This window comes from Gymnogyps californianus, chromosome 1 (assembly GCF_018139145.2).
Source record: "Gymnogyps californianus isolate 813 chromosome 1, ASM1813914v2, whole genome shotgun sequence".
Taxonomy (NCBI): Eukaryota; Metazoa; Chordata; class Aves; order Accipitriformes; family Cathartidae; genus Gymnogyps; species Gymnogyps californianus.
In genome coordinates this window covers 184,900,988-184,926,363 of record NC_059471.1, presented here as the reverse complement: position 1 = coordinate 184,926,363, position 25,376 = coordinate 184,900,988, and the positions used below count along the sequence as shown (strand labels likewise).

General features: G+C 41.5%; 1 protein-coding gene across 1 annotated transcript; it reads right to left on the bottom strand.

Annotated features, from left to right (window-relative positions):
* Positions 1-460: 460 nt before the first annotated feature.
* DBX2 (developing brain homeobox 2) lies at positions 461-22,486 on the bottom strand. Its single transcript, XM_050910837.1, has 4 exons — positions 22,150-22,486; positions 9,236-9,331; positions 4,350-4,537; positions 461-1,896 (listed from the first exon to the last, which is right to left on the bottom strand). The coding sequence occupies exons 1-4, from the start codon at positions 22,484-22,486 to the stop codon at positions 1,576-1,578; spliced, it is 942 nt and encodes a 313-aa protein (XP_050766794.1). The 3' UTR covers positions 461-1,575.
* Positions 22,487-25,376: the final 2,890 nt, after the last annotated feature.

Below are 25,376 nucleotides of genomic sequence, written 5' to 3'. Positions count from 1 at the left end.
CAAAACTCACCTGATCATGCATAAAGTTTGTGATACAAGCTTCAATCTCAAGTTTTTTAGCTGCAAATGTATCTAAACTTCATCTCCCAGATAATACAACATAACAAGGGGAATAGTAGATCATCCACCAAAAAGGCAAAATGTTAAATAACAATTGTATGGCTTTTTGAAAGACGTACAATACAGTTCAAAAAGCTTTGGAGCTCAAGGCAGGAATAATTAGAAATATTCATGGCATGCATGATGAGGAAAGCCAGACTAGATTATCATAATCATCTTTTTTGACTATAAAATATATGAATCTGCCAGAAATGAATTAGTCCCTATAAACCCATAATGTTCTCCAAAAGGTTTTGCCTCTAACAAAAAATACCTTTAGTCTTTCTTCTCAACAAATGCATTCATAAATGTATGATAAAGCAAAAAAAGTTCTGCTCCTGTTTTGAGCTATAAAGCCTTGCAAATAAACAAAAAATGATACTTAAATTCATAGAGTGATTTCCTTAAAGTGGATGAAGCAAGCAAATCATTTTAAGTAAAGCAGTTTTAATGATATTATTTGAGGCTACTTGCATTACACAGAATACTGTCCTGTCTTTGATACAGATATATGCTAATGTGTATTTATTGGCACCAGTTTAAATAGGAATAAGTCAGGAATAAGGCTACTACGGTATGCCATCTCCTTAAGTACTTCTCCGAGATGGCTGTAGTGGCAGTTTTTCCAATTACAGTTCTGTTGCTTAGTGCATTTGGGCTACAATTCTCCATATCACCATTACAGTTTTGAAATACAGAAGAGATTACAGGAGATTGCACTAACAGTCTGACAAAAGCCACTGAAATTCAGAGTTAAGAATGCTGGAAGGTTCATCCACAGGAGAAAAGACAGGAGTTTGTGAATTGCATTTCCTGGTATGCATTCACATCAAAGTGATTTAAACATGGAATATTTTATAGGGTTGGTTGGTTGTCTTTTAGTATTGCATACTTTACCAGGGTTATCAGCTGACCTGTGACCATGCTATTTAAAACTAATTGAATACTGATATAGGTGAGGACAGATGGAGAAAACATACTAAAAATGCTTACGTTTGTGTAATATGAACCTATTGTGTCATTTAATGAATTTCAAAAAGAACTCAAAGCAACTTACTATCTTGAGGGAAATAGGGTTATTCTTATCTTGTGCACAAAAAAAATTAATTGGTCTGACTGGAATGAGAGATAAAAGTGATTCTCTATCAGTGTGTTTTTAATTAATATCGTATACAGCGCAGATGTATAAATCAGAGCACCACTTCAGCTTCATGCTCTTTACTTCATTTTACTTACCATCAGTTCCTATTTCACTTTTAAGGTCAGTACAAGACTGGAAAAGACAAAAGAAAAGACTGAGTATTGAAGAATACTTCTTAAATCATTAGTTGTTTGTCATTTTAATGGTGTTAGACTTTAGCAAATTTATGAGGCATAAACTAGTTAGCTTTACAATGTCCAAATATTGTTAGTCTTAGAAGACCGCTCATTTGAAGCCTGTGCTCTCCACTCAATTTACAAACTGCTCCTACTTCCTTAGGCTGATGATGTAACTGCCTTATTTGCAGTGTCTTGGTCAGGATACAAATACAGTGGGCTCTGTGATGAATTTGCTCTTGGAGGTGGCTGTGTACTAGTCAGTCTTTCAGAATTTCCTGGAGAATTCTCCCTCCACCTTGGACTTGCCTGCTCCTGAGACACTTCCCACACAGATGGGCATGGGGAGGTAAAATTCATGGTGGATCGTGAGAGGTAGTTCTCCTGAAGACCTTCTTCTTGGAGGCACCTGTTTGAAAGCACTTCTTTTTCTTTGGAGTTTCGCCATTTCATCCTTCGATTCTGAAACCAAATCTTCACCTGTTTGCAAGTTAATGAGAGTTTATTATCATTCTTTTCTTTAAACAACTTTGCCGTAACAAGATTTTTTTTCTTTCCATCCCCTTAGTTTCATGTTCCTTCCTTATTCATTGTTACAGTAGATCCAGTGAAGCTGATTGACATTATCTGAGGATTTTCCCATCACTATTTACTACAGCTGGGCCAAATACTCTCCTTGACTTTCACCACCTCAAACAGGTGATTATTTGGCTTAGACTGGAAAAAGGACAGCCTAGTGGCTAGGGATAGAGCAATTTCCTATAGCAACATCCTTCTAGACAGAAAAAGATTCTCAGAGTAAATTAGCATAGTCATTAACAAAACTAAGTGATATTACTGGCAATGTGAAGACCACTATTTAAAAGAGGCTCTGAGAACTGTGACTGTCCCATTCACAAGCACAGCTAAAAACAGCTTGGCCATATAGCTTCAAGATGTGTGTTATGACATATGACACAGCACTGAGGATTTAAAGACATTTTGTCTACCTGACTACAGTTTTCCAGGAGTTGCCTAGAACCCACGTGCTTTTGAGATAAAATCTATTTTTCAAAAACTTCGAGTTGCAAAGCTTGATCACGAGCGTTCAAAGGCATTTATGAAATGCTGGGAAAAGCTTGGGGAAATATACATCTAGGAACTGGTTTTACATAAAAAGAAGAAATGGTGGGGGGAAATCAATCAAATTATTCAGATTGTGTTCTATTTTCCCTTAAATATTTGCATTTAGTTCTAGTATTCAGATACTTGATATGAAGACAAAGGGGCTATGCTTTCAAAGGTTTGAGAATCATTGCCTTAGATGGCAGGTACTGTTCCTCCAGCACAAATGGTCAGAAAATTGAGGAAGCAAGCTTCACAGCAACGCTCTTCCTTTCATGAGGGGGGGGGGGGGGGGGGGGGGGGAAGACACAGATATCATCTGGTCTATCATTATCATGAAATTATTCTCCTGTAGTGGTTGTTGTTATCTATGTGTCATTCTATTATTTTTTACTCCCCCAGGCTCTCTTGAATATCAAGAGCACAGAAGAAAAACTCAAGGAAATAATTGTAATATTAGGACTTTGACTACTTATTGGGAAATTTTTAGGCAGAACACTGGTGAGAGCAATTGCACATTTTCATTGAAATAGTTTATCCTGCAGAGATTACAGCTCTGTTCATCACACTGAGAAGCACCACACTCTGCTTCTTGTTTTTGTTTATAGTTGCAGTGCTTGCAATGGAGCCAGAGTCATTCAGGTTGCAAGGAACCACTCCAGACCACAAGATCTAACCTCCTGCGCAAAGTGGAGCCAACTGCAAAGTTAGATCAAATTGTTGAGGGCCTTGTCAAGTTCTGAAAATCTCCCAGATAAAGATGATGAGAGCTCCCATCGCCATTCCCAGGCGTTTCTGCCCCCCAGACAGTTTCTGCCATACATATCTTAAGCACTTTCACTCCTGCTGCATGCAAAGAAATAAAACTGTACTGTCACTCTCTCACTCTCTTTCAGCTGTACTCTAGAGATGTGCGTCTACTCCAGCACCTTCAGAATCCCACTTGCCAGCAGCTACCATGTTCATTTTCCACTGTTACATGCCCTCACAAACATTTTTTGCAGTTTCTTTCAGGTTTTTGCTCTTCAAGCCAGGCACTTTTCCTTTGTTTTTATCTGCAGCTAGGTCAGGCCCCTGAGATGCCAGGTTGGGCTACTGCCGCTCAGCACCACCATTAATGTACTCGTTCAGTTAGAACAGCTCACTGGAGGTGTTACACCCTCAGCTAAACTCTGAAGTCCTGCAGCAGGTCAACTCAGACACATGTGAAAAAACCCATGAAATGTGAATTGGTAAGTAAAGTGTGAGCATCTTAGAAGGTCACCCTGCAAAATTTTTGCTTCTACACTTTCTCTCAGCTCCAAGGACCTCTTTCCTTGTGCAGCTAAGTTTCTTTCTGTAGGGATGGTTGCCTGTCTCTCAGGGCAGAATGGTTTCAGAGCAAGTGCTGTTGATTGCATTGTCACTAGCTGTTCATCTGCAAGTGCAAAGGGTGCTCAGAGGAATGCAGGAGGGCTCTGTGATCTGCTGTTTTCTGCCCAGATCACTGCCTATCAGGCAGTGGGATGGAGCACAGTTCCCTACCCCAAAGTTCCTGAGGGAGCTCTGTCAGACAGCACAATGGAGTTGGAAATGAAATGCAGAGGTCATGTTTCTCCCACTTTATGTGAAAATGGAGCAATCAACTTTTGAATGTACACCTTCAGGAAATAAACCAGGAAGCTGTTCAAGCACTCCTTGGTTAAAACTGCCATTGATTTACTAAGGTCTTTGCTCAGTGAAGGAGCTCAGGGCTGCCCCTGTGCTGTTCAATTGTCCTCCTTCAAAGCCATTTTAAAGATTTTTCCTCAAAAAAGACAGAAAGTCACAGATGTTCTGTCATTCCTTACCTGAGACTCCTTTAGACCCAGGTTAATGGCCAGTTTCTTCCTGTCTGTTTTACTAATATACTTCTGCTTCTGAAACATTTTCTCCAAAGCTTTCCTCTGGTCTTCGGAAAAGACAGCTCTTCTTAATATACCTCTCCGGGCTTTGGAGTTAGACTCCTGGGTCAGAAGAGGCAGCACACTTTCCTCTCCTAGTGGAAATGGATGAGAGTTTCACATAATATCTAACACATATCAGAGAAATATTAAGTGCTGTTCATTATAATGCTAGCAGAATACTGTCCCACTTTTGATTTGTTGATGTTGTAAGTGTGTCGTAATGCTTCAGTCATGTTCATTAAGGACTAAATCCTCACTTGGATCTAGAGGTGTTGTCAGTGGTCAAGAGTCTCCTCTTGACATGGTAAAAAGTAAATCAGATGAGTTCATAGAGGAACATTAACACAGGGCCCACGCTACTGCAAAATTCAAATACAGTCAAGGAGAAACTTCTCCACTTTTCTTTGCCTGTCATCATCACTGAGTAAACTGCAGTAAGTTTTCCTAGGAGTTTATTTTCTCCTTGTGCGAAATGTAGAACCAGATAAAAGTGCTCTGTAATACTGATTCAAAGAAACTAAATAGGCTTTCTTTAGTTTTGTTTACTAACGAAAGGCTTTCAGAGTGAACTATTTCTCAGAAAATCCCTGGCCATTCACTTACTTATTCTGGAAACAGCAGCAATTTCTTTATTAGAGGATCTGGGGAGTACTTGGACTTACTCCTTTCAGCCTGGTTTCTAATCCTTTGACATCTCATAGCAAATCCTGGGAGGGCAGTTTTCAATGAATCCAATCACATCCCGTTGATCCATGCCTAGAGAGAACCCTACCCTGGAAACAGCCTCAAAGTTGGGGGACAGAGCTGCAGTGGATAAGTAGAAGTGTTCGCATTGTCCCTTCATTGGCCTCACAAAGAGCACAGAAACCCCAAATCCAGATAAATCTCTCGCCTCCCTCACACCCAATAAAGCCTAAAGCCATAGTGCTTTCCCATGCTCCCTCTCCCCTAAAAGGATGTGGTGTATGGGGAGCAGTCCCTGGCAAGGCTTGGTATGCCTCCAGCACTCCCAGCTTCCCCAAATGCTTGCCCAGGGAGCATTACCAGAGGCCAGTTGAATAGGGCCTGTCACCAAGCACTGGACGTGATAATTGCACAGGGCAGTTGCAAGCAGGCCAGGAAAGAGCTGCACTTTGACTCAGAAACCTGTGCCATGGCTATATTAGCCAGTGACACCTATGATCTTTCTGTAGGAGGGCAGCCACGAAGGTGGCTTTAGTTTGTATCGCGCACAATTCAGACTCTAAAGGTGCAAGCTGTCCTCCTGTTGTCCACCTTCCCACGCACATGGGCCAAGACTGCCGTCCCAGTTTGTAGCTACAGCAGCTGCAAAGGTGTGCTGCTGTTCAATTTCTATCAAGGATCTGATCATTTTCATATCAAAGCCAATGGCAAATTCTCCCTGTAAAGCAGATTCTCTAAAAGATTGCACATTTTTTCGTGACAACGTCTATCTATTCTAGTCAGCTGTAACGGGGGGAGGGGGCGGGGATTAAATATATTTGTTCAATAGATATAGTGCTCTTGAAAATACTAATTAAATCCAGATGCAGCTTCTACAAACTGTTTCTTGGGCCTACACCACATTTCAACTTCTGTATATTATACATATATACATATGGGTATGTATATCTTTAAACACCCACAGAGAAACAAACACAGATATACTGAGGATATTGTAGAACTGTGTATGTATAATGATGAGAAACTAAAGTGTATATGTGTGTCTTGCAAAGTTGACTAAATACTTTTGTGGTGCATGTGTGATTGGTTTGATATTACATACATTACCCCTGTATCCTGCCTCCAGCTGTGACCAGCAGAGGAAGAATATCAGAAGCTGAGCAAGTGTACAAGTTCCCTAAAATACACTGCCACTGTGAAACATTACTGATTTAGGGATCATTGCATTCTGCTAGACATCTTTTTCTTGAATTTTTCTACAGTTTAAGACTAGAAAGGGCACTTAAAGAGCCCATCTTTATATTTGCCCCTCATAACAGCCTGTGACAAAAATTAATTATTATGATTTAAAATGTTACAGTATAAATAAGTCTAAATTTATACAGATGTATTTCAATTTTCAAAATTATATCTGAGACCAGATAGGAAAATCATAACCTACTGGTTACTGTCCTGATATTTATTACACACTGAGACACAGTCAGACTCCATCCAAACCAGAATAAACTATTTGCAGAACAAAAGTCAAAATGCCACAATGGAGGTTTCTGCAAAGGGCAAGCCAGGTTCATATTTCTCTGAGGACTGCACAGCCCCCTCACGACCCCCGCCCCAAGCTCCCATCCTGCCCACGAAGCTGGAGGCAAACACTGGCTCTTCTTCCTCAAGCATGTTTTCTCTCCTTCTTGCTCAGATTTGGTGAATTTAGGTACCTTTTTCCAGGTAGCCTCCGAGTAGTTTCTGATGAATCATCAGCCATTCTCAAGTTTACTGGAAAGTACAGTCCGACAGCAGAAGAGCTGGTACCTTCTCTCATCCCCACTGCGGGACGAGAGACACCAGCGAAAGAAGAGGCCTAACAGGGCTGGCCCTTGCCTCCTGGCCTCCATTCCACAATGGAGTTGTCAGCCAAGGACAGAGGACGCCAGATTATGTGACCCCTTAAAATTTGTCTTGCCTGGCTGGTTGTTAACAGTCAATCAGCAAAGAAGCAACCTCCTGCCAGAGCCCCGAGGCGCCAATTAATTCCTATACAGGCAGTATGTAGGGTACAGCTTAACACCTGTATTAGACTAACGTAATAGTGAAGAATCTACACACTCTAAGGCACAGTATGTGACTGATTTTAAAAGATTAACTGAACAAAATGTAATGATGAGCAGAACGCTCACAAACATTAGCAAACAGCCACAGTCAAAAAAGTTGAAACTTGCGTTTGGGATAATGAATACTCACCCTCCATTGACTAGCCTAGAGAATTTTTTTAAGAATACCGCATATTCCAAAATGCATTCCGACTGCTCACACAAAAAACTAAATTTCGGTTCGTGGATTAAAGGATTTTTCAGTACGGCGGGATAGGCAGTCGTTCATACTTTTCAACAATTCCATCAAAATGAAATAAGTCAGTTTGCAGCCTGTCGCTCTGAACACGCATCAAAAGGTTTAGTGTTCTGCTGACATAAATGTGAATCTGTTACCAACTATTTCCTATGTTGCTGGTTTGATTTTTGTTTTGCTTTGGTTTTTTTAAGTCTTTCCTTTGTATCCTAATATATAGTGATAAATGTCCTCTTAATCTGTGGAACAATCTTCGTTTGCCTTCATGGCAGAGACCACCTTGAAGGAGCAAGTAAAAGCTTTAGTCATGGTTTCCATTTTTTCATTTGAATTCAATACATTCTAGTTAAATGGACAATTAATAGGTCACTTCCAAAATAGTAGTGTATCAGTCCTGGTTAATAAACAATCCCCACAGTTGATAATGGGCCTATGTATTCAGCAAGTCCCTGTATACACTCAGCTCATCCACTAAATCCCTTTTCAGGTAGACAGGGTTATATGGGAAGATGAGCTAGAATGAGTCTATAAAAGTCAGTTTCATTCACTGCTTTATTTTTCAGTCAAGTGCTTTAAATGGTGTCCAGAAAATCCTCTTGGAATGTGAGACAGGAGAAAAGACTGGCACATAGAGTATTGCTTTATGGCCATACAAAAGGGCAACTGACCCTTGCCCAGGCCTTTTCAATGTGAAATGGTTCCTAAAGTTCATCTGCACAGTGAAAAATTGTGGTGAGGTCGCGTGTGGATGAGTAAAGTGAAAGTGGTGATTGGTCATGGTGCTGTCAGCCATTGTGGGAGAGCTGGGGCCATGTAAAACGCTCTGTGGGAAAGTGTCAGCCCCCTAAAGAGGTGCTCAGAAACTTGCAGCTCATTAAACTGCCAGCATTTGCTGCCTCACTTGTCAAGAATCATTCAACTTAGCAACTGCCTTTCTGAAACATTCATAAAACGCATGCACGTAGTCAGGAAGGGTTTGAATGCAACTGTGATAAAAAAGTATATGCTAGAGCATGCATAAGCTCCAATTTTCATTTGGATTTGACATGTGATTTGTGCTTTTTCTCTGTTTTGAAGGACAAGGAAACACTTCTGTTTGTATTCCTGAGCCATAAACACGTAAAATCATGAATATCCATTCTTGCACTATGGCACACAAACTTCCCAATCAAGGTTAAATTTAGATTTGGATTAAATGGAAGTGTGTTCCAGGTCTTAATCCTGAACGTACAGTGTATATAGGCCAAAATTCCTTCAACTTACTTCTTCGATTTTTTACATTATAATTAAAAAAGAAAAACAAATTAAACATGTGCGTGCATTTGACTGCTACAAAAGGAATGACTGTTTTATTTAAATAATGCTAGGGCTTCCTGAATCATAATTTATCCCTAACAGACATTAAAATGCAGCATCCATTTTAAGATCTTTCAGCTCTTTTCGTTTCTTATTTGCACATGTTTATTGACATAGATTTTTAAAAGAGTTACTGATTTTAAAGAATCTTTTCTAGCAAACTGAAAACAAGGAGCTTTCCTAGGTTAGCTCTGTCTGGGTGTCTCAATGCCATTAGAAACCTCTCACAATTGCTCAGTGTACTTAAGTTTGATAAATCTTTGGAAACCCTCTGAATAGGATTGCTGTGATTTTACCAAGGAATTAGCTGCTGCCATTGCATCACCAATTAGTTTTCCAGAACACATTAAATCCTGCTGCTTTGGTTTACAGAATAACTCAAGCATTACTGATGAAGCATAAAAACTTACTTGGAAAAGCAGTGGGGGATGCAGGGTGCTGACAGGACCCACCGCAGCATGCTGAGTAGAATGGCGGGGCTCGGAGAAAAAAGTGTTTGGAAAGAGCTGCAAAGAAAGCATAGATCTAATTGATTATCCATTGAGCTTAGGTGATATTCATAACAACAGTCCTCCAAAAAGTCAGTGTGTAAAGTCCTGCCCCACAAGTTCTTTTTTCTTTTTTCAAGATGGTGATATTTTTAAGGCAAACAATGATAAACCAAGTAATTGCTCTTTAATTTAGCAAGGTTATTTTACATGTGTAGCTTAACTATAATATGCAAAACTCTCAAAATATTTATCATAAGAATGAAACTGCAGATTTGAAATTTATTTCTGTAATTGGTATAATTATGGGTTTTTTTCCCTGAATATCGGGATCGAATGTGTTGTTTCAATAATATATTGTTGAAATAATGAGTATAATGCATCTGAAAAGGTTATTTTAAATAACTTGAGTAAGCATGATATCCTAGAAAAACAGAATCTAAAAGTGCATCCTGTCTCTTCTGCTTGTACTCCAATGCTGTTATTAGTACTCAAACCAATAAGGTCTTCAATAAATAAGTCTTTATGAATAAATTCTTTAAAATGCAATGAGATGATCCAGCTGAGCTCTACAGGCACAAACTACAGGGCCTCATTCTGCTATCCTGAGGGTAAACTCATTCTTGCTGCGAAAGTGCTCTAAATTTAAATAGCCACTTGCTGAAGAAGGCTCTGCTTAATGCAATAAAAAATTGCAAAATCAACCCACAGAATTAGGTAATATTTGGTGAAATTTCTACAGAATTTTTTGAACCAATGAATCGAAAGTCTCTGTTATGTCTAAAAAGTGCTTCCAAATCTTGGGAAGGTCTTCATTATCCGATAATCCCTTACTTTTTTTCTATAAAGCTCATGGGCTTTTCCATTAATCTTAATTACTTTTTAATTTCTGCTTGTACTAGTCAACTATGAAACTTGGAATATTTTTTTCCTTTGAAAATAGATACATCATGCTTGCTAGAACTGTATGCTTGTAAAACGTGATCAGCATCAAAACATTTATGTCACTTTCCTGTTTTGGTTTAGGCAGAAAAGAAACAGCTCTAGACTCTGTACTGTAGTTTGTACAAATCTCTAGAAATAACCTATTAAAAAAAGAAGTAACTGCACACTTAGATAAAAAAATTAAGAAATTAATAATCAGGAAGAAAGACAGATAAATAGATAAATGTAGCTACGCCATGGTATTAATTTTTGAAGGTTTTTCAACTAGAATTAAAAATGAAGATCACCCAAAATTATGTTCCCAAGTACATATTAGGGCATCATAATAAGTTTTCTGACAGTTAAATCTGCTGATCTTCTAAAGCAATGAACTATTGCTGTAGAAGCCTAACTCTAAACATTTTAAAAATATTTATCTTTTATCTGAATTCATATAAGCTTAGGTGAAAATTTCTTCAACTGTAATTACAAGTTGATAAGCGTTTTACTGCTAGAGCTTTTCATTGACACTTTGCTGTTTCTAATGAAATATAAATATACTCCAAGAGCCGCTACTGCCTATATTTGAGGTGTATGCTTGCAAAACATTTACAAAAAGGAATGATTTACATCAGGCATTAGTATTCTAAAGCTTCTCTTCCACATGAGACCATCAAATGTAGAACTGTGTCCTAAGGAGCTTAAAACAGTCAAGAACGTGCAGCCAAATGTTACCTGTCTTGTGTATCCAAGGGGCTTCAATGCAACTGGTGGGGCGTATAAGTTGGAAAGAATTTGACTAACTGAAGAAACACAGGAGATAGAGAAGGTCTTTACCTGCCAGATAATCTCAGCCATCCTCCTGAACATGAGAACTTGTTCTTGACAATATCTTTTATCTGCTGCTAATGTTTTATCTGCTGCAGTTCCCATACTCTGAGGTGAAGAGCTTTTCCTCCCTTCGTTGGGAGCCACTTTCCTCATGCCATTATCAAGTTTCCCTTACAGTCAGGTAAAACTTTCTACTGCTAAAAATACATCTTAGTATACAGAAGGTGCCACACTCAATTCCTTTGCTTCCTTTTCACACGTCCTAAATATTCCTTGGCTGCCATAATACCCTATCCCCTTTAATCATTGCTCCAGCACCTTGCTCATGCCATACCATTTTTGTCAGACAGGTTGGCCTGTCCTTGATATTCCCTGTTACAGTTTCTTAACTCTCTCCAGTTCCTTGCTCTTTTTTGATAATGTGGTGCTCATAATGATATGTGATACAGCCAGGGGATATCTGCATAAATCAGAACTGAATAAGCTATCGCTTCAGATAGATAGCATGCTCCTGCAAATAAAGATAGAGGAATAGGAAAGGATAGGTTTTCTCCATTCACTAAATCTCTCAACAAGCAAGCCGCAAGCATAAAGGTCAGGAGATGGATCAGGGTCAAAACTTGAGAAATTTTGCTTAGGGAAACTCTAAACAAGCCACATATTTCCATGGATGTTGCTGGCAACGATTTAATGCACTAGCACAGCACCATGATGCAAACAGCAGAGATCTCAGCACTAATTCTGCTCAAGTCAATGGAAATCATGCTTCTGGCTTTTTTGGGCATTTTACTCAATTCCCTCAACCAACTGCTGTCTTTTCTGCCTGCATGGCGCATATCCCTTTAAGGCAGAACATTTGCTTAAGAAGATGCAGGTGATATCCTCAAATAACTCTGAATGAAGTGGTTCCTGAGACCATTTCTCAAGACTGATCTATTCTAGATCCTGTGGAATAAACAATGGCGTTTTGTCTCCCTAAGCCTATAGCCAACACATATGTCTAGTTTATAAACTTCTTTAATGTGCTCCAACTACAGTGATGCACAAGTGAATTCTAGGTAAAGTATATCAAACCGCATCCCCAGGTCACATCTACGGAAGCCGTTGCACTCAAACCAATGTGTAGCAGTTACACAGAGTTACATCAGCAAAAAAATCTGGCATAATACAGAGATACTCAACTCTACCTTGGGAGCTCTACACAGAGAAAAATGTTAATGCTTCAACCTAACACATCCAAGTGTATTGTTTATCTTTGATAGAAACAACAGAGAACATTCATCGCATTAAATGGCTTCCACTGTCTGTGTGAAACTGCATTAAGAGAATGCAAATTGCTCAGAGAAAAATTATACATTTAACATATATGTATTTCAGAATTATACTGTGATTGTACCTGTAGGAACAACAGAATACCTATCAGTGCTAAGGACAATATACAGAAAGCATTGCCTACACTTTTATTTTCTGTTTACACATATCATGGCTGCTCTACCGGTATTTGTTGGTCAAGTGATCTGAAGCAAACATTGTTTGCTGTTCACATAAGGCTGAAAATTGCTGAAATCTCAGAATATTTCATTGGCCAGAATGAAGTACACAGTAACTAAAAGGTAGCTGTTGCTTCCAGCCATGTGGAGTACACACTAACCAGGGGCCAAATCCTAATAATTCATATTCAAGATAATTAATTATTTTCCTGCTTTGCATTCCCATTTCATAACAACAGAGATTGTGCGGAGCTAAGCGTTCCACAAGAGTCAGACTTCACAGGTTTAGCTTCACAGATGTATGAAAATGAAGTATCAGAGTACACTATAAGTGCCTTTTGGCACTCCAAAAATTGTACTATATGCTTTAAAAGAAAATTTATTGGGTCATAAATATAAAAGGATGAAATATCTAAAAATAAATAAATAATTTATTTGCTTTTTTCCACAAAAGATAAATTCTTTTGACACTTTTGCTGCATGCAAAATTTTAGTAATAATGCTCATTTACATTCAGCTTTGTAAATAAAAAGCATTTTACAAACAGACAATAAAATGATACTACACATGCAAACAGACCTCAAGCTCATCTAGTGCTAAAACTCAGAGATTAGTTCAGATACTGATATTTTAAAATATACTGCCAGCTCTGAAGATACTCTAAATTCAAAAGCCCTCCCATATTAAAAACTCATGCTGACAGTGGGACCAGAAGTTTTCCTTCCAACTATCCACCATTTTGAGAGTAAGGTTCCTAAGCACAATTCAGTTCAAGTGGATATGTAATTTTAAAATGGCTTATTATTCAAGATACTGTTTGCTTTTCCTAATCCTAGTGTTGTGAAATGACTCAGGAAATAGTGTAGGCCATTAGCCAGCAGGAAAGGGGGAAGGGGTGAAGGAAAAATGGCTATTGAGGAAAAGTGAACTGATGGTAAACTGCTGTTATTACCCATACAGGGCTCCTTCACTGCACATGCTGTTAGTTTGTTGGGTTTTTTTAAAGCTAACTGATAAAAATGTGGTATAAACCTGTGAAGAGAGCTGAAACACCTCCAAAGAATGATTCAGAAAGCTGCCTAGAGTCAGCCAACAAGAAACAGTAAGCACAGGAACAGACAGACCTCAAGCTGCATGAACACTTTCATTCTCCAAGGATTGCTAAGCCCACATGAACTGCTTTCCACAGTGATGTCCAGGCTCCAGCCCTGGCAGGCAAATGAAAAATGTTATCAGTAAAATGATCCCATTTCACGTGAGAACCTTGGATGGTTTGTGCCCATGAAGTGGGCACAAATAAACTGCAATTTCCTACCTACATCCATTCTTGGCAATGATTAAAGCAGGCTTTTGCAAAGCTGCAGGAAAGTTTTGTGTCATGAAGAGCTCCCTGCAAATAGTCCAGCAGCAGCTCTGCCAGGTTAGTGGTCCAGCTGAGCCACATAGCACCATTTCTGCTCCTGAACCACAAGCCCTGGACCTCACAATGAACTATGGCTCTGTCCCCAGCAGTTACTGTGTTTAGAGTGCAATGTTCCAGCAGCAGTTGTGCACTCCCAAAGCATTTCAGCCAGCTGAAGGGGAGCCCCCAGCCATGAGAAGGAAGCAACAGCCGCTGCCATATCCCACCAAAGGCAGTCACCACCACATGGACCTGGCAAGACCCTGTGGTACAGCATCCCTCAGAGCTGGCTTTCCTGCACTCCCAAAGTCACTGTCTATTCGCTTCCCGTTCATTCCTGTAAAACACAACCGCATGAATGCTCAAAGGAAGTCCAGCCAAAAGGGCAGACCAGAGTGGCATACATAGATCAGTTTTAAAATACTGGCAAACGTTCATAGAAAGGGTTTTGAAGTTCTAAATACGTATTTTTAAATCCTACACAAAAGGTGGATGCGAGAAGTGGGCTTGCATTTTTATGTTGGGTCTCGGTGGGGCTTTCAAAAATTAGCATAGCCATACTAAAAAGGGCTTGAAATGTGCTAACAGCATGATCATCGTTTCCTTACACCTATAGCAATGTAGGGGCTGACAGAGTCATGCTGCAGATTAGCTGAGATCACGTGAATCACTGTCAATTTTCAGAGGCATCGTTCACATGCCTTATTATAAGGGCATGATCTGCTGTACATGTTTTTTTCTGCCTGGGGAAACACAGGTGCCTCAGGCTGGTGACAATGCATGGTCAGATTTCACCTCTGTGACAACCCAAAGCAACAACCAAACCCCACATCATTTGCCAAAGACTCCACAGGTTTCCCGGTGTCAGCAGTAAAGGTGGCTTCCACCCTATCCATGCCTTGTACATAGCCTTGCTATTGAGCAGAAAGATGGGGATCTGGAAAGCTGTGGATTTACCAGCTTTGTCCCTCTTCTTCAAGATGCCCATGCGCGAGTGCGTCCCAGCACTTTCTGCTTACCAGTTCTTGTCAAAAGGAGCATTACTGTCACTTCTCTGTCTAAAAGTTTAGTGCGTTGTCTAAGCTCCTTGTCTGGGCCTCCTTTACAGTCAATGAGAAGAGATAAGTAGCTCTATATAATGATTCATCACCTTAAAATAGACGTCTAAGAAGATAAGTTGTGTCATCCTCTGGAGGCATCTCTCTATTGACTATGGATTAGACAAGGTGTTTAGACAACTAGCTAGACAAGACATCTATTTTCTATTAAACAGCTGAATTACTATGACATTCTTCTTATCCTTCATAGGTAATGTCAAAAGAATACAAACCTCTGTACAGCCATAAAGACTCTGTAAAAAATGATAAAATTCAGCCATAAAGGCACTAAAATTATTTTCTTTGATTTTCAACATATTACAATTTGTTTAGAAATAATTTCCTCAAGCAAGGCAAAATCAGGGTCATATGCTGCAAGAAGGCAATTCACTGGTTTTTCATTGTTGCAGCCCTAATTCGAAATCTTACAATAGGCCAAAATGCACCATTTATTCCAGTGGTATGCACTGACTAGCTAAAATTTCCTACCTGGACCAGTCTTTACTTGTTGCAGTATTGCCAGCTCCCACCAGACAAAAGTCTCGAGATCAGCTAAACATTGTTAGAATGAAAAAATAACAAACAGTGAATTCTTTTTCCTTTTTTTTTTTAAACACATGAGGTTTTTATTCTTTTTACATTTGTACAGGAAATACTTTTTCAAGTTGAAATCTGAGGTATTCACATAGTCACAAGATTCCAGGGGAGGGGACTTTAACGAACACCACCAAATTGTCCAAGAGGAGGAGGTAAAATCCTCAACATACATACAAAATATCTCAAGAGAATTATGTGCTGTAACTTCAGAAAAAGACAGCCTCTCAAGGGAAATTTTCATAAGCTTTTCAGCACAAAGCAAAGGCCACTTCTCCAACATGATGACTCACCTCAAAGAAACACAGCCCAGGTTACTGAAAATATTTAGGTGCCTAACTTTATAAGGATCAGGGCCTACTTATTTGACATTTGAAACAGCCTCCTACTGCTTTATATACCTGCACTGGTTTTCATTTTGAAAAATTACCTTCCCAATTCTACTATGGGTCATGATTGACCACAAAAGTACCATTTAGAAAAATTAGAGTGAGAGTTATTTTGCAGAGCTGCATTATACAAGAATGCATAACACCTTCGGTGGGCAATGGAGGCAGAGAACTTGCCTTCCAAAATTCAGGGGAATTTGTTGATGCAAAAAAATCACAGTACAAGGAAACCTGAAATCTGCACTCAAGTAGAGAACTCACCTGATGAGATTAATCCTTATGACATTTACGTGTTTTCTAAAAACATGAAAAATATACTACAAGATTTCAGAATACCAGCTCATTCTGCAATACAAAATACATTTTACAGAAGTTAATTTGCTAACTGTAGGCATGATTGATTCCATGGTTTCCCCTCAGTGAATTGCTTTTCTACAAACCCTACCACTCGTCTTCCTAGCGCAGCTCTGAGATCCTCTGGCAGTGCTTAAATCTTACTAAGGACCAAACTCGGGATCCTCTTCCTTTCTCGGAGACGGCACAGCAAGAGTCATCAGAGGCAAGGGCACTGCCCAGCCAATGCTCATATTCCCTATTGAGCCCAGACTGCCAGACTGGGCTGGGTGGGAGAGTAGCTGGCACTAGTCTAGCTCTGGCAACCTTACAATGAGGACAAACATTTGTCCTTTAAAAGCCATTTTGCAGCCATTCTTAAGGTATGCTGGGCACCCCAAACTGATGCTATTAAATGGCTCACAAAGTTAACTAGAAGCAGGAAAAGATGCTGCACACAGTCTGTGATTTCTGATATTTACAGAAACTTCTCTGCCTCCAAAGACAAACTTTTAAAACAATGAAGGTGTCTCAGTGCTCCTGGCAATCAGGGCATAAGAAAAGATGCCAAATAGATCTCCCTACCCTAAAGAAACTTTCTATCCCCAGAAAACACCAACAAAACAGGAAAATCCTGAGACTTGTTAGTCAACTTGTTGCCTGAGTGAGGGTAGCACTTTCCAGAGGCTAGTGCAAGCCTAGAGGGAGCTGAGAGAAAACACTCAGCTCTTTCCTGCCTTTTATTTTACTGAAAGTTAGTGTTACATGTCGCCTGAGGACACACTTTGGCTGCCAGTTGGTTTGAAATCAATAATTAATAAGCATTTATTCACTAAGAGGGGGTCCAAAATGAAGGAAAAAAAAAAATCACTTAATTTCAGTAATTCAAGTATCTCCTGGTTGTCATAAAGAAACACAAGAGATTTAGCTAAAAATGGGCAATAAGGTATATTGATTCAAATAAGAGTGTTGCAGGATAGAATTGCTGTCATCACCGGAGGGGGAAAAAACTGACACTGGTCCAAAGAGTTAGCCTGCAGAGGAAGGCTTGGTTTTATTTCCCTGCAATGCTACCAGTTTTCTGTATTACCTTAGGCAAGTCACCTCATTTCTTTTTGCTCCAGCTCCTGCTCTACGCAGTAGAAATCTCTCCTATCTCACTGGCACACTGTGATGATAAATACATTAAAATGTAAAGTACTCAAATGTTACAGAAAGAAAAGCTAAATCTGTATCACAGAATGAATGTTTATTATTATAAATTCAATTTATGCTGATGATATACTTGTTCTAATTGCTTTCTTTTGTGTTATATGTACTGTACTTTATTCTGCTCTATTGTATTCTGATGCTTTAGGCAAAAATCCCATAAACTCAATTTTTCAGCAAGTTTTGCAACGGAAGCATCTCACTGTTATGTTTGTTTCACTGCGCTTTTCAGTTTCCTTTCTCTGTTAATCTATCAAAATGCCAAGATTAAAGCAGAAAGCCAGATTCTTGCCAAATATGACCATGAATATGGTCATACCACTAATGCCCATATTCAGGCTGTCAAGCACTTACTGTAATCCTCCTTCAGGGCAAATTACTTGAGAAGAGCAGAGATTTTCAGAAAATAATTTCAGGTAGCAGAGTAATTTTGCATTTCTCAAGTAGGTCACTCTGAGCTGGTGTCAGCCAATACTTCTGGAAACCAAGTCATGAGGAAAGATGTGGAGTGGACCTCTTTAAAGCACCTGTGCTACAACAGACTGCATCTCACCATCCTCCGGATAATTTTCCTATGTCAGAAAACACTGAGGAAAACTGTCAAGTCTTCTAATTTATCCAGAAGATAATGATAGGACTGGAGTACAAGGAGAGGGACCAAATCCCAGGTTAGCAAGCAGAAATTGAAGACTTCCTCCGTGCTTAAGAGTCCATCAGTTTGCTCAGAACTTTTATCTTGAGCTTCCCTCATCCTTTAAGAGGCAGTGCAAGTACCAGCTGCATAGCTGTAATACGTTTCACTGGGAAACGCTGCTTTACAACAATGCATTTTTAAAAGTTTTTAGTCAGGAAGAACACAGTCTGGGCACCCAGTGTTTAAAAAGCAGAACCAGATTCTGCACTGCTTTACCTAGTCAAGGCTACAAATACACATCGTATGCAAAGTTCTCACAAAGCGGAAGATGGCATTATGCATTTGTTTTATCAAGGCAAAAGGTCTTAAAAGAGAAGAATCAGGCCCATAGCACACAGGTTAGGAGAAATTCAGTTCAGCTAGACAGAAACACAGCGCTTACCATGCCTGCTGAAGATGGTGGGCCCAGTTCAGTGTTCCATCATCAGCACTGGGGCTTCAGAGCAAGGTGCAAGAAAGCCTGCAGGAATCCCAAGCTGGTATAAACTGGCATACCATTGCAGAAGGCAAGTGAGTTTATCATACAGCCATAATGCTCCTTCTGCCTTTCCTTCTTCAGTTTTATGTAACATGCTGCTTGTTCATGCAGTTGTACTCTTAAGTCAAAATAAACTAAACTAATTTTGAAAACCTATGATTTGATTACATTTCATTTTTAAAAATCAGTGTAATGATGGAAAGTGATGATTTTAATATTTTACAGACAACATAAAGATATTTATTTCAAGCCCACTCATTAGATGATGTATCTAGAATGTGACACTTTCTGACTACTTGTTCAGTTTTTCATTTAGGATAATTTTGGAGGAGAACTCAAAATACACATGCAGATAAGCACTTGAAATAGTCAAACTAAATCCTTTGAAACCTGTAAATTATGGGAATGGAAACTTGCTGATAAGACTCTGCTGCTGAGGAGTTACAAAGGGAAAAGCTACCATGACCAGATGGACCAGATCAAGAGGGCCATCCCACCCGGTCTCCTTTGCCGCCATGGATATGAGTTTTCCAGTTTACAGAAAGCATACAGGATTTTCATTCTTTAGCACTTTTATGGAGTGTTAAAAGGTACCCTAAAATGGAGTGCTTTCTTCATGTCTTTCCTTGGTAGGTGCTGTGGATACATGTTGTTTTTGGAACTGTAAAAAGGTTCAGCTTATTCAGTTCAGTCCCTGGTGTGATTTTATATTCCTTCCTGAGAACTTTTGGTGACCTCACCAGAATTTGGGACTAAATGAGCAATACAGATTACTGATTCCAAAAAGTCTGACATTTTTCAATTCTCTTTTCTATAGCATTTTTTTATTTTATTTTAAAACCCCTGGATTATGCCAAGCTAGTTTGTTAGAGTGCTTTTAGTCCCTGCATGATCTATAAAACACTTGCTAGTTGATAAAGATTGAAACAACGTTTTGCTTTATCATGTTCAATAATCTTATTAAAGACTTAGACCAAGATTTTCCAAAATGCCATGTGATTTGGGGGCTCAAAAAGGAAAGAGTTTATTCCTCAAAAAACTCACAAAAATCAGTGAATACTCACAAAAATCAGTAAATTAAAAAACCCTACTTAGTACGAATTCCTTAGTTACAATACCTTCATTAGTCCCTGAAGGCTAAAATTCTTATTCAGACAAAACACTCTTTTGCCCTATCACTGCATAAACAAGAAACATAACACACAGCCTGACCACCCCAGCCTTACTCACAAATGCAAGTGTCCATTCTGAACGGTTCCCCCAGCATACGCCTACACTAGAGAGACTCCTTAGAAACCACAAAATCTGGCTCAGCAGGACAGTTCCAATCTAATTTACATTTATGAAAGTTCAGACACCTAAGAGTCCTCATCACTTTAAGACATGTAAGTCAGATCAGAATCAATAGATCCTCGTTCGAATATACACATCTTTGTTGTACATCTACATTTGCAGGAGACTTTTTTTCTGAGTGCATAATGCATGAGGAAACCTAGTATTTCTCACTGCTCAAATTTAAGAGCCTGGTGCTTTTGCCCAAAGGTCCCTCCGAAATCCCTGGGAGCTGTGGGATCGGAAGAAACGTAGGATCAGACTTGGAATCACTAGGCAGACCTGCCACACTTTGCGCAGTTCACAAGTACCACTGTAGGCCGATCAAAGAAAGAACTAATCCTGAAAGCAAGCATTTGAAAAACTTGGCATTCAGGAACTTCTGTAATACTTAGAAAAAGTTTACCTATAGCGATGAGTGCTGGGGCATCTGCTATCTCCCCTTTTACATGTGCTCTCTACACTAAATGTAGCATTTTCTCTAGAGCTTTTTTTTTTGGGGGGGGGGGGGGGAGAATATGCACCTAGTTCCAGAAAGATGATACTTGTCCTCTTTCCTGGCCTGGCCTATAGTTGGTTAAAATAAATAGGTTTAAATAACTGATACACTTAAAATAACATGGCAGCTTAGGTCTGGAATATTCAGAAATGTTAATGCACACTTCTTTGGCTCTCTCCTGCTTACTTTTAAAGTACATCATGCTAAAGAATCAAAAATTGGTTTGGATTTTGCAGAACAGTTTGTAGGATTTAAGTAAAATTATGCTTGAAAACAACTGTTATTAATTCTGTTTCTAAAACGAGCCGTTTGGTTTCACACCTTAAAGCCTTACTTCAATAAATATGATTCTGCTTGTCTGATTTTCATTTTAAGTACATTTAAAACTGCATGATCATAAATAAAAATTCTGAAAACACCACACAAGACTGAAATAAATTGATATAACGGAAAGGCAAAATACAATATAGATGGTGAGTCTAATACCAGCTTTTATGAATTAACTTTGAATTCAACTTCAATCAGTTCTATGACTGACAGAAGCGCGCATTCCTAAAAATACTTGAAACGTTGTTCATGCCCAGACAAAATATATTTATATGAAAATCGGCACATTCAAGAAACAAAACCTGTTTTGCAGAACTACGTGTTTCCAATTCAATGATACAGCTTACTGCGGGCCTGTTCGACCGAAAGCCGCAGCCACCCCCCGCGACAGCAACACCGTGGGCAGGCCGGGTCGCGGAGAACTGCTCAAACCGGCACAAGTGACACATCTCTCACCACCCGGTAAAGCGCTGGCTTTTACTTTAACACCGGACCGAACGGCTAATTACAGACCTTTTACGCAGCTTTAAAGCTCCCCGCCCCCGGTGTTGTCAAAACTTCCAGAAAATTGCCTGCTTTGCTTGAATTCATTTTCTTTTCGGTCGGGAGAGCCTAGTCCTTCACCCCTCGCTATCCCCCAGGGACGGGGCACCTCCGGAGGGGGCTGCCGCCTCCTGCCTCCCGAGCTATCGCTACCGAGGGGGACGGGGCCGCTCGCCTTTCTCCCAAAGCTAGGAATTTCAGACCTTCCCGGAGCGCCTGTTGGCGGTGAAGCTCTTTTACCATCCCTTCAGGCTGTGAAGAACTAGTAGACCTGAAAGAACTGCAATTAAGGGCAGTTAAAAGCACTCGTCACTACCAGCACAAGGCTCTGCCGCACTCACAACACTCACAGGTGCGCCGGCCCGCGCAGTTTGGAGCCGCCATCCGGCTGCCCTCACGACCGGCCCCTCGCCCGCTCCTCGGGGTACCGTCGCCAGCGGCAGGGCGAGACCCTCCGCCGGAGCCCCGCCGGCAGCACTCCGCCGCGGGGAGGGCGCGCCGGCGGTACGGCACCCAGCGGGGCACGGCGTCCCGCCGCCGCCTCCGGGCTCGCCGGAGCGGCTGGCAGGAGGGGAGCGGTCGCGTCTCTCCCTGCCGCCGCCCCCGTCGTGCGGAGGCGCGGGGCCGAGCCCTCACGAAGCCCCTTCTGTCCCGTCTCCCCGGCGGCGGGACGCGGGAAGGGGCCGGCGCTCACCTGTGGCTGCCGGCGGGAAGACGCCGCCTCTCTCCGCCGCCGGAGCCCGCGCTGGCAGGCGGCCGCCGTCCGCCGCGGAGGGGTTAAGCACTTGAAAAGCCCATCTTGTCGGGTAGGGACCCCCTGAGGGGCTGATTTGTTCCGCCGCGGGGCACAGCTTGAGGGGGACGGGGCTGGCGGGGAGGGGACGGAGCTGGGCAGGGCTCGGCGGCGCCCCGGCCCGCAGCAAGTTCTCGATGAGGAAACTTTTGCCCAGGTTGCCGAAGCCCGGCGCCGCCGGCAGGTTGAGGAGAGCCGAGGAGCCCACCAGGTCCCAGTACAGGGCGCTGGGCAGCATAGCGAGGGCTTTTACCCCCCCTCGCCCTGCCCGGCCCGGCCCAGCCCAGCCCAGCCCGGCCGCCGCGGCCCCTCACTGGGCTGGGACGGGGCGCCGGGCTATGGGGCCGGGCGGGCTTGCGGGGCGCCTCCCCGAGGGCTGAGGGGAACGGAGCGGAGAGCTCGCTGGGGCTGTCCGTGGAGACGCGGCGCGCCTCTTCGCCGGGCTGGAAGGTGTGTCCAAGCGCATTCATTATGTCAGCCGGGGACGGGGAGTGATGGACGCGGCCAACAATGCCGCCTTGCCCGGCAGCCCCCCCCGGGGGAAGGGGGGGGTAGGGCGGGGAGCTGAGCGGCCCCGGCCGCGTCCTGGCGCGGGGGTGGCTGTCCCGCTTTACCCGCCCGTTCCCCCGGGCCCGCCGCCATGTCGGGAGGCCGGGGGCGCCCCCTCAGGGGGCGCCCCCGGCCTCCCGACATGGCGGCGGGCCAGCGCCTCCCGCTGCGGGGCTGCACCTGTGTGGAGGGGAAGGGAAAGGCCTCTGGCCTCCGTCCCGGCGGGGAGGTGACTCCGGTGCTGGCCGCGGCGAGATCATGTCGACCTAATGATACCATGAGGTAATGGGAAGATAGTCATTAGCTCACTCCCTTTGGGCATTTTTATCTGGCCTTTTTTTTTTTTCCCGTTTAGTTACACACACACACACACGCTGGATTTTCAACATTTGTCTTAATAAATCTGATTAAGATCAGCATGGTGCTGTTAATCATGTTTTCCTCGAAATGTGGGACGATGCTTTCCGTGGGCATAAACATCCTTTAGCGGGGGGGCTCTGTCCATTTCCACTTCCTGGTGTGTATTCTTATTTACTTTTTTACAAACCATGTAATGTGGCAAAGATGTCTCATTTTCCAGTTCAAACACACATGCAGAAAGTTAAAATTGGATGCCTCTGAGCACTTTGTCTCTGGGACACATGTCCGTAGTCCTGCTGAGCAGTAGCTAGCAAGTTCTGTTTATCCTCTGGGCATGCGATAATCGGGTACAGTCAGGCCCAAGAGATGTTACCTGTCAAAAGCTGAAGAGTGCAGTACAAGAAAGTGTAGGTTCCTCGTTCAGACCTGGAGCATGAACTGATTTGAGTGTAAAAACAAGTGGCATCCCTAAACCCAGATCCTTTCCAGTGAGTGCAGCCTGGAAATGTGTGACAAACACATCCTCAGCCAAGGACCTGGAAAGTCATTGCATGTATATTATCTGGATACATACAGTAAGTAGAGATGGTATTCACATGGTGAATAGCTCTCATTTCTTTTCATTTGGTTCTGCAAACTTGGAAGGTATTTACTCTGTATTTGGATTTTGCCAATTTATTAATTAATAAATCATTTAGTAATTTAATTTACTTTTACCTTAACCAGACTAAAGGAGAAGAAAGTTTGCCTTAACTGGATATCTTGGCTTGCATCGAGTGATTGGAAAACATGAAGATACACTTCTCGGGTTGCAGAGCTTAAAAAATGGGGTACGTGGAACATAGATGAAATTCTCGGCACTCTCTGTTATGCGTTCTCCGCTGGGAGTCCTGGGTACAGTCTTACTGCCAAGGCAGACAAGTTTTTTAACATACCAAGCACAAGATCTGTGCAACTAAATCAAAGTCTCCCTAATGATGCCTCTTCTACATCAGCTCTGCCCGTTCTCAAATGGCATTTCCATCCTTGAGCTGGGGGATCTCTCCCTTGCAGCTCCTTCACTGTAGCAATTCACGTTAAGCTGAATCCTGCCGTTAGTTCAAACTTTTCTTACAAACCTTCCCGTTCCTTAACGGGAAGCATGTATATGAGCTGTCAGATGTTCCTCTTAACTTTCTTTCCAGTAATTTCTCACTAACTTGTTGACATTTCACTTACTTTCTTCTAAAGCTGCCAAATATATGGCTAGTCATAAGCTGCAGCAGTCAACCACAAAATCCAAATAACAGAAACAATTCTTCATTCGTTTCCATATTTTACACTCTACCAGATTCAATCAGCATCTACATTATTTGCCAGATTTACATACATGTAATTTTTCTGCAAGGCCTTTTTGACAAGGAGACCCTCCCTGGCTAAGACAGCTGCTTAAGGTTTAAGCAGATAAGGTTTAGGTCTGCACTCCAGTAAATTACTCCAAGGTATCCAAAGGATAATGGGGAGGCTCCTTTATTTTACTGTATAGGCTATGTTGGAAACCGGTAGCATAGGTATCTCAGGAGAGGACGTATTTTCCAGGACTGTGACAGCAGCAGCTGAAAAGCCTTGTAATTCAAAAGAAGCATGTAAATATGGGAAAAGTCCTACCTAGCCCAGGGCAAATTCACACTGTGCTGTTCCTGACTACGAGTTTTCCCAAAGGCACCTCCAATCAGCATGGATAAAATGCCTAAAATTGATTTAAGAAGAGAAATTAGTCATTTAAATGCTCTTTCCATTCTATTAAAATCAGATATGCAAAAACTTCAGCACACCTGCCATTTCTGGGTGTGAAGACCTCACATGGTGTGAGCCGTCTGCCTCCATGCTTCCAAACAATGTTCCTCTTTGGCAGCCTGAGATGCTCAAACTGTATTACTGCCATTTTATTCCATGTAGCCAAGAATGAGGATCTTGATATAGAAACAGACGCACGCTTGCAGGAGACAGAGATGAGGTAATTGAATACAGGTCTTTGCTAATGCTCTCTTGGCTTAGGCGTGCTAAATGCAGCTCTACCCAGTCATAATTTTACTGGATTCTGTGTATGACACTTCAGAGACATCTATTTGAACTCACTTATTAATTATTTCCAACTTTGCTTTTCCAGCAAAAATAATGCCATACTTTCTCTACTTTTCTACTTGTAAGCTTTGGAGTGACATATTCTAGCCAAAGGA

Bases quoted from the DNA above. Each gene is read 5' to 3' on its own strand.
- DBX2 (XM_050910837.1), bottom strand. From the start codon at position 22,486: ATGCTGCCCAGCGCCCTGTACTGGGACCTGGTGGGCTCCTCGGCTCTC. The intron at 9,332-22,149 runs GTGAGCGCCGGC...CTTTCTTTGCAG, and splicing joins CTTCCCGCCGGCAGCCACAG to CTCTTTCCAAACACTTTTTT. The intron at 4,538-9,235 runs GTAAGTTTTTAT...CATTTCCACTAG, and splicing joins ATCCCCCACTGCTTTTCCAA to GAGAGGAAAGTGTGCTGCCT.